Source organism: Propithecus coquereli, unplaced genomic scaffold, assembly GCF_000956105.1.
Source record: "Propithecus coquereli isolate 6110/MARCELLA unplaced genomic scaffold, Pcoq_1.0 Scaffold84, whole genome shotgun sequence".
NCBI classification, from domain to species: Eukaryota; Metazoa; Chordata; class Mammalia; order Primates; family Indriidae; genus Propithecus; species Propithecus coquereli.
Window position 1 is genome coordinate 3927082 of NW_012154618.1, and position 17136 is coordinate 3944217.

At 43.5% G+C, this 17136-nt stretch overlaps 1 protein-coding gene across 2 annotated transcripts in view; it reads right to left on the minus strand.

Annotated features, from left to right (window-relative positions):
- The window catches only part of ACSL5 (acyl-CoA synthetase long-chain family member 5), a 42303-nt gene that overhangs the window by 24287 nt on the left and 880 nt on the right, over window positions 1–17136 (minus strand). Inside the window, exons 1-2 of one of the 2 annotated variants that reach the window (XM_012663897.1) lie at window positions 15639–16303; window positions 442–626 (exon numbers count right to left, since the gene is read on the minus strand). In XM_012663897.1, the coding sequence (XP_012519351.1) occupies window positions 442–597 (156 nt within the window). In that variant the 5' untranslated portion in view covers window positions 598–626; window positions 15639–16303. Of the gene's footprint in view, window positions 1–441; window positions 627–15638; window positions 16304–17136 lie in introns of those variants that run through there. The other variant, XM_012663898.1, reaches the window with a different exon arrangement.

The window sequence follows — 17136 nt, forward strand, 5'->3', positions numbered from 1 at the left end:
ATTCTCTTGCCCCCCAAAGTACTGTCTTCATCATCTAGATCACAGGTTGGCAAACCTTTTCTGTAAAGGTTAGATAGTAAATACTTTAGGCTTTGTGGAACATGTATCATAGTTCTTGTTTTTTTTTTTTTTTTCTTTTCTACTTGTCCTTTTAAAAATGTAAAAACTATTCTTGACTTGCTAGTTGCACAAAAAAGATGGATAACATATGGCGCCAGCAATCTACATCAGGATTGGCAAACTACATGTGACCTTTATTATTACAAATGAAAATATGCCAGCAATAGAAGTTTAAATCTGTAGGTTGTGTGTCAATCTGTAACCTATAAGTCTTACTTTTCCACACTACACTCAATCTCCTTCATGATTTATCTCCAGGTTTGGAATTACAGTTCGAGTCCCATCAAGGTTGACAAAGTAAAAAGATGGCTGGTGCGTTACCTCAATTCCCACAGACTGATGGTTCAGGTCAGTAAGAGGTAAGACTGGGGGAGGTCTGTTGATCAGCCACAGAAAGATGGCAGCTCCAAATGTCAGGATGCAGATCAATGCCGGGGTTGGAAGTGGGGAAAACAAAAAGTTAAAGATAAAAAGCATCTTTGTGAATAGCAGCAGGAAATTCAGACCTTAAAAAAAAAGGGGGGAAGGGAAAGAAAAATTTAGAGGAAATGACCATATTTTTTTACTCAAGAGTTCGGTTTACAGGAGACACACACACACACACACACATACACACACTCATACGCGCACATGCCTCCAAACCCTCCAAATAGAGTTGGACCTCGCTGGCAGCAAAATTTACCCCACTGTTTACCTTAGCAATGTTGAAAATAATAGAACATATTCTCCTCCCCTGCTACTTGACTGTCCTCACACAAACTGGAAAGGATCGAAGGAAACAAAGTAATCATTTCCCAGACAATTTTGAGAAATGACTGGTCTTTTAGTTTTGGCACATAAAGCCCAGAAGGTAGCCTGCTGGGCCTAACATAAGCTGGTGGTCAGAGGAGTGTGTACCAGAGAGCTGCTTCTGCCCACGCGGACTGAGCCAGGAAGGACTCTTCTAGCTGCATTTCCCTCATATAAACCAAACAGAAGAGGAGACCTCTGTAGAAGTGACACCACAGGTTTTAGAAATTAATCATTTTGCATGAAATGCAAATGAAGGACATTTCCTGCTGGCCAAATATGCCTTACTGCTTTCTTTTCTGGAGCATCAGAAGGGGTCTCAGAGATCAACATGTTACCACTCATTATGCCCAACATCCTCTCCTCCAGGGAGCCCAGAAGAATCATTTTTCCATGAGGCAAACATTAGCCAGGTACACAGTAAGGGCGCTGGAGAGTGGACCCGACACAAGGTGAACATTGAAGAGTTAGGCCAAAAAGAGATCTCAAGAAACTAAAAGCAACAAAGGCTTTCCCCAACCCAGTTTTTCTTATAGTTTTCAGCCAAGTTCAGTTTCAAAGTACTCTAATAAGAGGAACTAACTTCGGGGTAAGTCCTAGGAACATACCCTTGTTGAAGCTATCTTTTCCTGTGAAGCTGTTGCCTCATAGCTTTCAGATTTGTTTAGGTTAATAATAGCCGCAAACACATGAGCACTTAATGCCAGGCACTGGGCTGGGATATTTACATGGTTCATTTAACTTAATTCAAGCAGTGCCATAAAGTAGAATTTCACAGAAAAGGAAATGGACCATTCCAGGGGCAAAGTGACTTGTCCAAGTTCACACACCATTCCCCATTGCTGCTTCTCTATTAAAATCTACAAAACCACAACCCACTTTTTCTTAGAGTTTCTAGTCACAGAGTTAAAGGAGACTGAATTTGTCTGGCACCTTACCGGTGACAGCAAATGAAGTTCATAATTTGCATTCTTCAAAGCTTACTGCAACGCCTCATGGAACAGTATCTCAGAGATGACGCCAAATATTCCCACTCAAAATCAAAAGAACAAAGCAAGCCCAGTAAAAAGTTTTATCAGATCAAGATCACAGCCGCCCTTAGAGTTCTGGGGCAACTGCCATTAGCTAGCGTCTGGAACCTTCTCCATCACGGGGAAACATTTCACTCTAGTCCTAAGGCTTTAAGGGCGTAGGAATTTTGCATGGGGGCAGAACAGTCACAAGAAACCCCAAGTCAATCATTATTTTTCTGCCCCTTAGTTGGTTATTACCTAACTTTGGAATAGCCCCTTTCTATTTTATGGAAGAAAACTAAACTTCCAGAGACTGGGATAATAGTCCCCAGCTCCTTGTTTCCTTCCATATTGCATTTCGGGGGAGAGAAAGAAGACAAAACAAAAACAAAAGCAAGGTCCCACAGGTGCTAGGTTACATAACAACAAGGGCACTATTGTGACCACCGGACAGGATTCTGAGAGCTGGGATTTTTGGAATTCAGCCGTCCCTGGACTTGTATGGTGAAGCGGCACTCCAGGATGCAAAAGCACTCAAGAGCCAGCCACACAGCCCCGGCAGAGCAAGGGGACTGCGCCAGGAAAACTGTGAAATTGACAGAGGGGGCTGCAGTGCCAAAGGGAAGAGAAGCCCTCTTTGTGCCGGCCCACTAGTCCCTCCCCTCAGGCTTCGACACTGCAGCCACTCTGGTTAGTATTTTATCTGGGCTTCTTCCCTTTGCCCTAATCAGGCAAATTAAGAGATACATACTGGCGGCTTCCTTCTCCACTGTGGGGACAAACTGTTATACTGAGGCCTTTTGCCCTCTTCCTCCGGATGGCAGATTTACATCTTAATGGAAGACTTTGCAAACAAGGTCTTCGAAATAGGATCTAAAGGTGAAATTCCTGTTCAGTTGTGGGGAGGAGGGAGGGCAAATAGCCTGGCAGGTAACAGGGGAGAAGTGGCATAGAGAACCCATGACCAGTCTCAGGGGGGCAGCCGCTGTCAATCCTAGCTGATTGTTACCACATAGTAATGTGAGCCCAGGGTCACCAGATTGTCAGATTTTCCCCTCTAGATAACCCAGAAGACTGAAGTTTTGTGAAACCTCAATTTTAACTAACGGCAAGTTTTAAGAGTCTGGTATGGGACAAATAAGAACACATCTCCTAGTTTAATTTGGACCATTGTGCACCAATTCTTGACTACTCCTGTTTTAGATAGACTTCAGGCATATTGCCCCCAAACAGAATGAGACTGACCACCCCATCACAAACGAGGGAGATATTTACAAGTTTCAAGACCACAGTCTCATGAGAACGAAAGAACTTTGCCTCCACTGGCACGGAATTTTATTTGCAGAAGACACGGAAGGATGTATTTGTCAACTGAAATAACTTGCTCACTTAGTTTGCTATCACTGACCAGATATCCAGCTCAAGTAGAAGATGTGCAGAATTTCAAATGGTTCCTCCCTGGTTCCCCCACATTTTTTAAAATTGAGATAAAGTTTATGTAACACAGAATTAGCCATTTTAAAATGTATAATTTGGCAGTATTTTGTACCTTCACAATGTTGTGCAACCATTACCTATAGTTAGTTCCAAAACATTTTCATGACCATGAACTGGAAACCCTATACCTATCAGCTATCATTTTCCATTCCCTCCTCCCCAGGGCCCCTAAAGAAAGCACTAGCCTGCTTTCTGTTCCTATGGATATAGCTATTCTAAATATTTCATATAAATGGAATCATAGAAGGTGTGACTTTTTGTGTCTGACTTCTTTTACTCTGTATCATGTTTGTAAGGTTCATTGATGTCAGTACTTCACTCCTTTTTATGGCTGAACACTATCACATTGTATAGATAGACCACAAGACCACAATTGTATAGATTGTCCATCCATCAGTTGATGGATATTTGGATTGTTTCCACTTTTGGCTATTATGAGTGGTGCTGTTATGAACATTTGTATACTAGTTTGTTTTTTTTTTTTTCTTTTTGAGACAGAGTCTCACTGTGTTGCCCAGAGTAGAGTGCCGTGGCATCAGCCTAGCTCATGGCAACCTCAAACTCCTGGGCTCAAGTGATCCTCATGACTTAGCCTCCCAAGTAGCTGGAACTATAGGCGTACGGCACCACACTTGGCTAACTTTTTCTATTTTTATAGAGACAGGGTCTTGCTTTTGCTCAGGCTGGTCTTGAACTCCTGAGCTCAAGCAATCCTCCTGCTTCGGCCTCCCAGAGAGTGCTAGGATTACAGGCATGAGCCACTGAGCCTGGCCTGTATATTAGTTCTTGTTTGAATATCTTTTTCCACTTCTTTGGGGTGTATAACTAGGAGGGGAATTGCTGGGTCATATGGTAATTTTATATTTAATTTTCTGAGGAACCACCAAACTGTTTTCCACAGTGGCTGCACCATTTTACATTCTAACCAGCAGCATAAATGAGCTCCAATTTCTCCACATCCTCACCAATACTACTATTTCTGTTTTGCCTTTTTGGTGTTGTTGTTTAAATAGCCATCCTAATGGGTATGAAATGGTACCTCATTGAAGAAATGTCTACACAAGTCCTTAGCCCATTTTTAAATTGAGTTGTTTGTCTTTTTGTTGTTGAGTTATAAGAGTTCTTTATGTATTCTGGATGTTAGATCCTCATCAATGATATGATTTGCAATATTTTCTTCCATTTTGTAGATTGTCTTTTTACTATCTTGATAGTGTCCTTTTTAATGCACAATACACTCACATATTTTTAACCTTACAATATTAGCACTAGAGAGGATTTACAACCGTATCATCTAACTCTCTCACTTTTTAAATGGGAAAAACTAAGGGCCTGGGAGAAGGTGAGACCCCTGGGTCACACTCTTACTGGACTCTGAAGCTCTGGTTACCATTCCAACCTTTAGAATCTGTTAGCACTTCCAGATGTGCTCAAACAAATGAGGGGGGAAAAGACACCACTCTTCTTGTCATGTGTCCTGTATGACTCAAATTACAATTCTGGTTCAGTTGCCATATAGAACACCTGCAAGCAGTTGGAGTGATGGCATTTTCTCTTCTCTTTCACATCACTCCTAGTTGGGAAAATATGGGTTAGGGAGAAGTGCTAAAGGAAAGAGGAAGGAGAGTTCTCTTGTACTGTGTCTGGGAGTTCCTGTTTCAGGTCCTCTACAAATGGCTGGGCAAGCCACAATACACATTAGGATGACCACGCCAAAAAGCTTACCCTGGTTTTTGACGTGGTGAGGGTGACACGCCTTGGCCACAGACCCTAGGAGGCCAGTTTGTCCTTCCCTTGAATTCCCTCAGGCCCCCCCCACCCTGAGGTGTGAATGCCTGTAGCCAAAGCCTCTCACCTCCTGGCTTCTAACGTGTTTTATTCTCAAGCTAGCTGAAGGATCTTCTGCCTTCATACCTTTGTGCAAGCTTCCTGGACCAGTCTTGGTGTGTAGGTTATGACCACCCATATTCAGCTTTGGATTTTGCTCCTTTGTGGATGTAGGGCAGCGTTTCTTCATTTCTTCTCACTTTCTTTGGATAAAGTCCCTAAATAGCCCCTTCTACTCTACCATTTGGATTTTTGGTCAACTGTGTTTATTGCTATGAATCTTTCAGGCTATCCCTATAGTCTAAAAATCATTTTTTTTGGACAGTCCCTGTTTATTAAAAGATTGTATTTTTCCTACATGTACTCCACTCAGAGCCTCATCTTTAATTCTGTTCTGTTCCCACCCCAGATTCTCTGTATGTGCTCTTCCCTTTGCCCTGAACACTTCCACAGATCTGAAATGGTTGTGTGTTGCTTATATTAATAGATCAGTCCTCACCTCAAGTGTCACTTCCTCAGAAACTTGCTCTCTGACCACCCTCTTTAATGTGGCCTTTTCCTCCCCAGTCAGCGTCACAGGCCTTGCTTTCTCTTCGCCACGACGCTGTTCACTATGTGAAATAGTCCCAGTGCCTTATTCTCCATTCCCCCCACTGAGCTGATATTCTATGAGTAATTGGAACAGGGAATTTTGTTTTGTTTATTGCTGAGACTACACCGTACCTGGCACATACCTGGATAAATGAACAATTTTCTTTTCTAAAAACTCATTTTAGAACAATTAACCCATTTTTTCTCCAAAGTAAAACAACCCTCACCCTCGAACTCCCAAATCCCAGATCATCAGAAATTACTCTGGCCAATCTTCAGATGGTTACTCCCAAATCAATACTTGGGTAAAATGTTAGATTAGGAATGGTGGATGGTGAAAAGGGTGTATTTCTAACACACATCAAGGACCCTTCAGGATAAGGCTACTCCTCTAGGATTGGAGAAATTGGGACGAAGTCATCTATATTGGTTAAGTGGACAGAAAATCCAGCCAAGAAATAAATCATTTCTGTTACCCTGGGTTTCTGGAATTCTAAGGACAATAAGGCAAATTATCTTTGCTTATAGACCTGGAGAATTAATTATTTTCTGTGCAATAATGAGATAGAAATTGCAATGATAAGCTTTTAAAAAAAAAATCTGCCTTCTAGAAAGTGGCACATGTTCATTTGGATTTAATTGGTTTCTCTGTTCTCTTGCATGTATGGGCTCATCCTATGGTGATAGAAAGCTCATTAAAAGGGAGAGCAGAGTCCCCAAGTGCTCACACCCAATTAGTCAACACATTCTTCCATGCTAGCAATGATTTACTCTCTCCTAGAGACTATGCGCAAAAGCCCGTATAACTCATGACTCCTAAGGGGCCTGTGTGTTATTTAGGAACGAGAAAGTTTTGCTCTCTGGGCTGAGCTTTCAGTTTCTAACCCACCCTCCACTGTTATTTCCCCTAAATTCCTGCCACCCACCCTTAGGAGGCTTCATGTCAGTCCTTAACCACATAGTCAATATTTTTAGACACACCCCAAAGTCATGGCAAAAGGTCAATAGGACATTACAAACCAATAGCTTCAGAAGAATCTGATAACCTTTTCTTCAATAAGCAATTAACTTGAACAAGGTATGTGCTCTATTCCAAGACCCTTCACCCAATTTCCTCAGAACCCTAGGGCCAAGGAATTTTTTTAACCTTTTCTTTTACCAGTTTACTTTTCTGTATCACAGGTAGTTTTCTGCTACTAGGGAAATAAAAGATAACGTGATTTGAGACAATGATCCTGTTTCACAAAACTCAAATAGTCCCAGAAAAGCCTGATATGGAAAAACATTGTTCCCAAGGACAGCAAATCTCAGCTACTCAAGCTGTTTAAAATGATTCGAAGATCAAAAGGGTCGACATTCTGTTAGATCTAAGATGAAAATCTGTAGTCATATTTCCCAATCAAAAAATAAGAGAAAACCAAAAAACCAGTTGAGAGGAGGAATCCTAAAAACCCTCTTAGGTAATAAGAGGCAGTTAGTACTTTTCACTTTTATAATTAGTGAGATAATTCAGTAAGGTGGCCAATTACCAAAACTAGTATCCAGAAAGCCGATAGCTTTCCCATATCTCATGCAAATGACTAATTTGGAAGTTATGGAAAAGATGCCATTCACAATAGAGTATATAAGAATGAATGTGTAGGCTGGGTGTGGTGGCTCACGCCTATAATCCTAGCACTCTGGGAGGCTGAGGCAGGAGGATTGCTTGAGGTCAGGAGTTCAAGACCAGCCTGAGCAAGAGTGAGATCCTGTCTCTACTAAAAACAGAACAAGTAGTTGGGTGTTGGGGTGCACACCTGCAGTCCCAGCTACTTGGGAGGCTGAGGCAGGAGGATCGCTTGAGCTCAGCAGTAGTTTGAGGTTGCGGTGAGCTATGATGATACCACTACAATCTAGCTTGGGTGACAAGAGTATGACTCTGTCTCAAAAAATAAAAAAAAAATTTTAAAAAGAATAAATATGTAAAACCTATATAAAAAAAGTTTAGCTGTGAGGCACAAAAGAAGCCTTGAAAAATGGAAAGACATACCTGAAATAGTCAAGGGTCCTATCTCCTTAAATGTGTCTATTCATTTAATGCCACCCTAATAAAGACCAATAGGATTTTCCTGGGAACTAAAAATCTAATTCTAAAGTTCACCCAGAAAAATAAAACTTACGAAATGAGTCAGAAAATTTTTTAAAAATAACAGGAATTGGGTAGGTGGCAGAGAGGCAAATATTACCAAATTTAAATACTTATTATAGAACTATAGAAGTTCTCTCCTGGTCATAAATAGACAAATCTGTTTAATGAAATAATCCTGAAATACACCCAGTAGATGCTATTATATACTAAATTGCATTTCAAATCAGAATATGTTTTTTCCCCTTACAGTAAATGTATTGAGACAACCAGCTAGCCGTTAAGAAAGAATGCATAAAGCTGACTACTGTTTTAACTTCAACAACAAAAATAAGTTGGAGATGGAGCAAAGCAAATAAAAAACAATGAAAACCATAAGAATATTTTGGGGCAAAAAGGTATGAGAGAAACCTTCTTTTATTAAACACAATCTTGGCATGGGAAAGACTCAAAATAAACATAAAGCCTGTAAATGGAAATGTTGGCAAGTTTGATTACATACAAATGTTAAAAAATATTTGTCCTGTGAAAAAGATACCGGAAACAAAGTCAGAAGATAATTTGGGAAAAGCATCAAATCCCCCAGACAGGAAAAGAGCTAATTTCCTCAATAAGGAACTCTTAGAAGTTAATTAAAAACAAAATACAATCCACTAAAAGGAGGACAGAGGGAATGTCTAGAAAGTTCACAGCAAAACAGTTTACTTAAAATTAGGGAAAGACATTCAACTTTGTTTATGGTTTTAAAAAATGCAAATTTAAATGAAATGCCTTTCCTCGAAGCATTAGATTAGCACTGGTGAAACAGTGCAGAATGCAATGTTAGATGAGGAAATGTAAATTTGGTGCAGCCTTACAGAGATGTGCCCGTTGCCTTCTATCGTAATTTAAAATGTGCGCCCTTTGACCTAATTTATGATTCTATCACCAATTTATCTTGTAGAGAGACATCAGCTCAATAAACTGCATCACAAATGACACGTACAATACTGGTTAAGAATGTGGGCTCTTGAGTCACACTACTTGGGCTCAAACCCTGCTTGATCATCTTTTCTTGTGCCCTAGGGCAGATAACTTCACCTTTGTATGACTTCTTTTCTGTAAAATGGCGATAATGATGTCTCCCTCCTAAGGCTGTCATCATGATTAAAGGAGTCAGTGTATGTGCAAAGTGCCTATAACCATGCCTGGCATATAGGTTCAAGTGTTAGCTATTACATTCATCATCGTTAAAGCTATAGGATTGTTTCCAATGCAGGAGCCCAGGAAAGTCTTCTTCTATGGGACAGTAACCAAATAAATTATAGCACTTCCACGCAATGGAACTCTCGGCAGGTATTAAAAAGAAGGAAATAGATCTGTATGTACTGATATGAAAAAGGCTCCATGATCTACTGCCAAGTAGAAAGAAAAAAAAAATATGTGGATGATGTGTACATTATCCTCACAATTGTGATGAATTATACATGCATTTGTGTTTCTGCAAGGATAATCCTCATAGGAAGAGATAGATGGAAGAGGAGAAATCATGATTGGATTTTCCACAAAGTTTTTGGTGGATATTCAATTATTCAGTCAAAAGATATTGAAGGGCTTGACTCTATATGGGGCATTGTTCCAGATGCTGGGGCTATAGCAGTGAGAACCCGGTCCTCATGGGACTGTATTGTTAGGGAGTTACATACAATAACGAGATGGTATAGTACTATGGAACAATACCAACAACAAAAGAGTAGAGAAAGAGGGTTGGGGGTTTAGCAGGGAGGGGGGTTAGTTTTAATTAGGGAGGTTAGAGAAGGTCTCACTAGGAAGGTAATACTCGTTGGTATGTACTGTTTAATCTGAAATATGCGTGCTTTAAACAAACAAACAATGAAACTTCATGTAATTCCACCGCTGACTCAGGCAGCTAATGCAGAATGTTCTACCACTTTAGTTGGTGGCATTTTACATGAATGCACCCGAGAACACACCTCAGCTTTGTTTCTATTATACACGCACGGCCCTCCCACCTCCTGCCACCAAAGCCACATAGGACACAGCTTCTTCTGAGCACTCGCAGTGTGTAAAATGCTTCTCAGACACTGACAGCAGCTCTGGGGGTGGAAACCTTTTTCCTTCATTTCTCTAGCTGATAAGAAATCTGAGCAAAGATGAAGGCTGAGTCACAGGGCCAGAGGGGCCCCTGAAACTGCATCTTTCAACATTTACTCCAAGTACCTGAGAAGAGCGGCTGGCATAAGATCCTGACCTACACCCTGCAGATAACTCCTCAGCCACTCACCAGTGCCTGGGTGCTCACAGGAAGGGGCCTACTTATCATCTCCCCAGAGATATGCCGGTGGGAGCAGGAAGGCAGAGTTACCAAAGGACGCCCTATTAAAACATCAGGTAGTGGTTGAGTCATCATTTCCATACCTGAGAAAGATTAAGTTTGATTGCTTAAATAATTTTTTTTTTAAATGTCAGGTGATATTAACCTCCCATGTCTCTCTTCCTAGTGCAATTGCTAGGCTGCATCTAACAGTCCCAATTTGTAAGACAGCTGGCAGGGAAATGTAAGAGTCTAGGCTGGAGACAGGTTTCCTGGCCCACAAGTGAGCACGCCGTAAATAAATCATTAGGGCAGTCGATGCATGTTCACTGGTGATATCTTTGCTGCCAGATCACACAGAAAAAGCTACAGGAACCAGAGGTCAGGAGGGTGGAGTAAGACTAGCTCTTTCCTCGGGTTTGGGTCTTAGCGGAGCTTCCCGTGACTCCACGGACATCGCTGTGATGATAGGCCTCCTGTGCACACCATGCAGAGGCCATCCTAGCCTATGGACACGACTGCACCTAGCACGGTGCAGCACCTGGGATACAAAGGAACCCACTGGTGCTGAGCCACCTTCTGTTTTTCTCACCATTGGCAAAAGTTGAGAGAAAGGCAACCAAGGAGGGGAGTCTGTTGAAAGAAACAGGTTGCAGAATTCAATCCTACAATGAACGCAGTATGGTTCCAACTACAGAGTGGGACAGAGTCTGCCAAGTCTTCCTCAGGAATGCCACAGCCAGGGGCTTCATGCCATGAGAAGGGCAACACTAGCAGCCCAACCAGAGGGAGGTCAAGGTTCACTCATCATGTGTACCTTTGGGTAATTGAGCGTCTACCGTGTGCCAGGCAGTGTGTTTAGCGTAGGGAAAGTGCGAGTAGAGTTGCTAGTCTAGTAGGGGATATATCCAACTCCCCAGACAGTCACAATACTTTGAGACTAGTGCTCTATGGGGTGTGCCCCAGCTTTGGCGGCACTTGGGGGGCTGGAGAAGCATGTGTCTTTCAAGAGATCTATTTGCCCTCTGCACTTTTAATTTATTTATACACTTACTTTCAATAAGGCAAACAAATGTTTTGGACCTGTGTGTCTAGCACTGGGCCATGTGTTGTGGGAAGAACACTTACAAGATATAGCTCCTGCCCTCTGGGGACTTATGGGTCTATCTAACACTAAAAACTCTTATGGAATGATTTGGCATGTGGGATAAGCTCATGGGTTTGAAGAAGGGAGAGGCCAGTGTAGACTGGGGTAGATTAAGACAGCTGTATGGAACACTGGAACTTCAGGGATGTGTGGTCCTTGGTCCCCTGGCTTTATTGCCAATAGTCTCTTTTCCAGGGGCAGTCGAGGATGCTGATCCCACCAATGATACCAATGGATAGTAAGACCCCAACTATGATTCCAACCAGGGTCCCTGTCGCCAAACCATCTTTCTCAACTATTACCTGTGTTTCTTATTCACTTTCTTTGTGGGGAGACCAATCGTGGTATTAGGTTGGATGAACCTAAGTAGAAGGGGAGAAGGGGAGTGCCCAGATGTGCTAGGGGCACTAAAGTGGGACAAGCATGTCATTTAGGGAGGGAAATAGTGAAGAGGTATTTCTGATGGAAGTGGAAGGTCTATCTTTAGTTGAGAGGGAAAAAGAGAAAAAGCCTCCAAGAAGGATGAATGAGACATATCTGGGGCCCAGTGTAGACACTGTACCCCTGGGGTCATTTCATTCACAAACACCAGGAGGCTTTGGGGGGCCAGGCCTTGAGCAGTTGAGCTAAGTGGTATTTAACGGAAGAGCACTTGTTAAGTCAAATACCAAGAGCCTCTTAACTCAGGTCATTAAGATACCACAGGGTGGTGACAGGAAGTGACAAATCCCACTGCATGCAGGTTATATAGTCAACCCTGATCCCCCACTGTGCTTCAAACAAATCCCAATCCAATGGCCCTACCCTGAGGAGAACCTTGTCTCAGTAAATGCCCCCAAAGGGCATCCCAAGCCTGTTGCTGACCAAGTGAATCATGAGAGAACCGAGCAAAGACAACCAGTATCAGAAGTCCACTGCATCTGATAAGAGGGTCTGTGAAAAGATAGGCTGGACAAAGTGCTAGGACCCTGTCACCCATGCCAGCATAAACACGGGGTGAGGCAAGAGATTGTTAAAGAGGCCTTTCTGTCTTGGTTCCTTGCAGAATCAGCCCTCACACTGCCTCGTTGGACCAATGGTCAGGAGTCACAGGATTCGAAGTACACGCAATGAGCTTTATTGCTAGCAGGCTCATGTCCAGGGGCAAGCTTTCAACGCTACTGCTTTTCCAGGTACCAGAGCAAACAGCTCTACTGCTTACTGCATGTGTGGTCTTGGGGACAGTTCCTTAATGTCACTGAGCATGTTTCCCTCAACTGCACATAGAAGGGGCAGTTGATAATCCCTACTTAAAGGGGATATTGTGTGTAGAACTTATGGGGCACTGTCGGGCACATGGAAAGTCCTCAGGAAAGACTAGCTCCTTTTCTCTCTTCCGTTTATCTCAGTTTTCAAGTTCTTGCCAATATCAAATGTTCTGTTATGAGATATCCCAAAAGGAAGAGACGATCACAGTCTTCGCACAATAACTGCCCTTCCGCAAATGTGCAAAGGTCTTCGCAACTCCTCATTTCTATTTAAACGGAACACTTCTAGTTGGAGGAGCCATGGTCTATCTCTGCCCTAGCTCCGCCCCCTCCCCCTCCACAGTCTCCCACAAGCCACTCACAACCTCACAACCCTTAGAATAGAATGAAGACTGAGAGATCCACTGGCTTCCCTGAGAAGGGTTGATACTATGGCCTGGCCACAGCAGCACATGGACTGTTTGACCTTCCAACTCTCAAAACTCATGTATTTATTCCAACAAAATGAATAGAGAACCTAGGAAGTGTCAGACCCAGCACCAGGAGGAAGAGCTAGTGAGAGCATTCCTTTCTGACTTCAGGATGTGCAGTCACATAGGAGAGAAATAAACCCAGATGCATTTACAGCAGATTGTGGTGAGAGCAATGATGGCTGAGCTTATGGCTGCTGGGGGCACGTCACCCTTGCAGGGTGCTGCCAGGCATGAGAGTCACCTCTGGTTGCACCCCAGCTGAGGGTCAGAGCATCTGCCGGGCCAGGCATACAAGATAAACGTGAGTAGACACTGTATTCTTGATTCCTAAAAAGTTGCCAAATCCTGGTTTGGGAACTCATGTGCCTGGAGGTGGAAGGATATTTTTCTTTTTTTGAGGTTCAATTTACATAATATAAAATTAACCATTTAAAGTGAACAATTAAGTGGCATTTAGTATATACACTATGTTCTGCAACCACCACCTCTATCTAGTTCCAAAACATTTTCATTACTCCAAAAGCAAACCTTGTACCCATGAAGCAGTCACTCCCTCCTCCTCCCTCCTTCCTGACCCTGGCAACCACCAATCTGCTTTCTGTCTCTACAGATTTGAGGTGGAGGGATTTTCAAAAGAGAAGTTTCTTCCAGTTTATAATTCTTTGGCTTATGCACTAAACTAGACTCATCAGAAATTGAGGCACATCTCACCTTTGGAGCTAAATGAGCCAGAGTTCAAATTCCAGCTCCAATGTGCCCAGTTTCTCTATTTTTAAGCCTCAGTTTTCTCATCTATGAGACAGAGTGGCTACTTCATAGAACTGTTGATGATCAAAAGATAAAAGCCCCGTAAAACATAAGCACGGTGCTGCCCCGTGGAAAATGTTCAATGACTGATAGCGGTAATATTTGTACTTCTAGGAAAATGTGAACCCTGAAACATAAGCAATAAATATGTGAACTCATTACCTGCCCAAATCATCATACATAAACATCTCTTTTACAAATAAAATTTTCTGGGCCATCTGAAGGAAGGCTAACCCTACGTGAGAGTGGAAGAAGGATGACCATTTTTAGCATCAGACTGCCTGCAGCTTCAAATTCCAGTTTGACCACTTGCTCGCTTTGTGACCTCGGGGAAGTTGCTTCACCTCTCTGAGCCTACTTTCTCAACCATAAAATGGTGAAACCATCCACTCAGAAGATAGTCTTGATCAAATATAAGAGTACCTACTACATGCTAGTACTTCCCTGGCTTCCTCTTCTCTCTCTCTCCATTCATAGTTCTCTCTCCTTCCTAGACCTCCAGCCTCCTTGAAGTACCCGTGGCCCAATGTAGGCTGGATACTTAGGCATGCAGTCATATGCTGATATTGTTGTAGGTGTCTTTGCCCTCAAGTAATTATAATACAGTCTGAGAGAAAACACTATATAGGGTCAGGACCTAGACAAATGCATGGTTGAAATAATCTGTTTGATCTAGATTAACAAGTGTTTCTAAAAAATAATTAAATTTGAAGACATTTATCTAGGGTATGCCTGCCTGAATTTTTCTAGCATCTCCACCACCAGCATATTATTACACACCATCTATTTATCTGTGTTATCTTTCTGTCCCAGAAGCAATTGCACTTACGACTCTTGTTTTATTTAGGTTTTTGTTCCTTTTATATACAGGCAATGCCTACAAAATTTTGTACCCTATCTCTTCCAAGACATATTCTGTGTTCACCTCCAATACTGGCCGATCGTGGGGTACCACTGCAGAGTGACCCCATGCCTGAATATAGAGGGAGGGATCACACAAAAATAATTGCTACGTTTTTAAAAACTAGATAGGTCTTTTATTTTAGCATTTCAGACTCTGCCTGTGTTATAGAATACCAATTACTTAAAAGTTAGAGCTATAGATTCAATTCCATCTTTCAGATCACCAAAAAAGTTGATAGGCACAGAAGGTATCAAGCCCCAACTGTGGAGTCCCTTCCAAATGCTCCCTGTAAGGTACTTGAAGTTCACATTAGATTTAGTCTGTGGCTCTACCCCTTAAAATAGGTTCAGATTCATTCAGATACCATTCCATCAATCTCTCCCAGCTCATCCGTCTCATCCACCAGCTCTTACCACAGAAAGGAGGCAAAGTCCAACGTGAAAGTTGAGGCCCAACCCCCAGCCCACTGCAGGGGAGCTATGCCAGGTGCTCGGACCCACAAAAAGAGGTCTCTGCTGTGGGTCACCTCCCCTGGGAGAGGCAGGAGAAATCCATGCCAATCCATGCCCCACATTCCTCTTTCCACATGCTGCTCCTGACATATGGGTCTGAAGGTGTCCCTTACAAACCTGAGGGAGCATGGCGTGCGGATGGGACACAGCAAGCCCTGGGTCCCAGGATGCTTTGCCGAATTAGGGGTCAGGATGCTCCCCCCCAACCAGCCTCTATCACATGCTCACAAGACTCCCTTCCTGAATAACACACCCCTAGACAGTCCCCTTACCCTATGAGAGGGCCGCATCTCTTGGTGCTTCCAGAGAATGGGGCTTCTTGGTTCCGAGTTCTTCCTGGCACACAAGTCCCTGTCTGTCTTCCCTCACTCCCCAGTTCCTTCTGGGACAGGGGGGCTTCAGAGAGTCCATGCAGGTGGATGGCCCTGGCTCAGAGCGTCCCCAGTTCTGCCCTGTTCGGAGCTGCCCCGACTCACGCCATGGCTGGGCTTTCTAACGTGCTCGGGGACTTCACTTCCTGGTTTTTCTTTCACAACTGAAAGTGGAAGTGTTCTGACCAGGAGGAGAGAAGCCGCCAAAGCTACCTTGGCTCGTTTTCAAAGCCTTAACACCAGCCCCTAAGAGCCGAAACAAAAGCCAGCTTACATTAGCACAATTCACCCTGTCCTCCTCTGTCTGACTACCTCTAAACCAAGACAAAAAAACTATAATCAAGTGGCTTGAGGTGCCCCCTCAGACCATTAGCGTCAGAGAGGCAGAGGTCACATTGTTCCCTACTGGATTCGCAGGACAGGACAGTCCAGCTAGAGGGCACCTCAGCCCTCAGATCCAAGACCATGTAACCCCTGTCTCCAACCCCAGAGCTGCCGGCCTTAGTCCCCAAAGCTGTTCTGACAAAGACAAGAAAATAAATAAGCAAGTCAAGAATGACAGGGACAGCCAGTCATTAAACTGACATGATTCCTTTTTCTCGGACACATCAGCTCCAGCCTTTCACACCTGAAAACTTAAGTTAAAAATGTATTCTGCTGTCTCTCTCACCCTGCAGTGCCACCAGGACGTTAGCAGTCTCAATTCAGCCGCGGCTGTGGCCCTGGAACTGCCACCCTCAGATCTGGAATAGAAATAACAGGCTCTCCTGCCTCTCCCCACCTCACAGACACCTCTGACTTGAGCAGCACTTTCCCCAGCCTGGATCCCCCTCCCAAAGGCTCACAGAGAGTTCAGCAAGAGCCTGGCTCTTTGTTAGAGTAGATTAGGATTTGTTCTCTCTGGAGGGCGGAGGTCCTAAAAGCCTCCAGCTAAAGAAGCTGGGGTGAGCTGTGCCCCAATCTCAGAGCACTCAGGGCTAACCCCGTGGCCTCATGGAAGGCCTCTTTGGACATGAGACGAAAGACAGGAAGATGAAGGGTGCCCCTGGCACTCCAGTTCTGGGTCCTGTCACGGCTGGAGGAGCACTTGGCTTTTGCTTAGTTTCAAAAGCTCAGCTCCCCAAGAGGCAGCTTCCTCCAGAGGAGAGCAGAGGACATCAGCGTGGGTGTCGAGTCTCAACTATTCTAATACCACCGGGCTCTCCACCAGGTGCTGTCTTCCTTCACCAACCAGATGAAGCGCTCAGGGCCGGGAGAAGACGAGGCTTTTTGACTGGTCTCCTCCAGGATTGAATGCTCAAGTTTGGAAAGGTCTAGGTCATTCTAAGTTCCCATCAGAGTTGCATTCCTATCCGATCCTATGTGCACATGAGTGACACCTTCAAGAGTTCGGAGAATA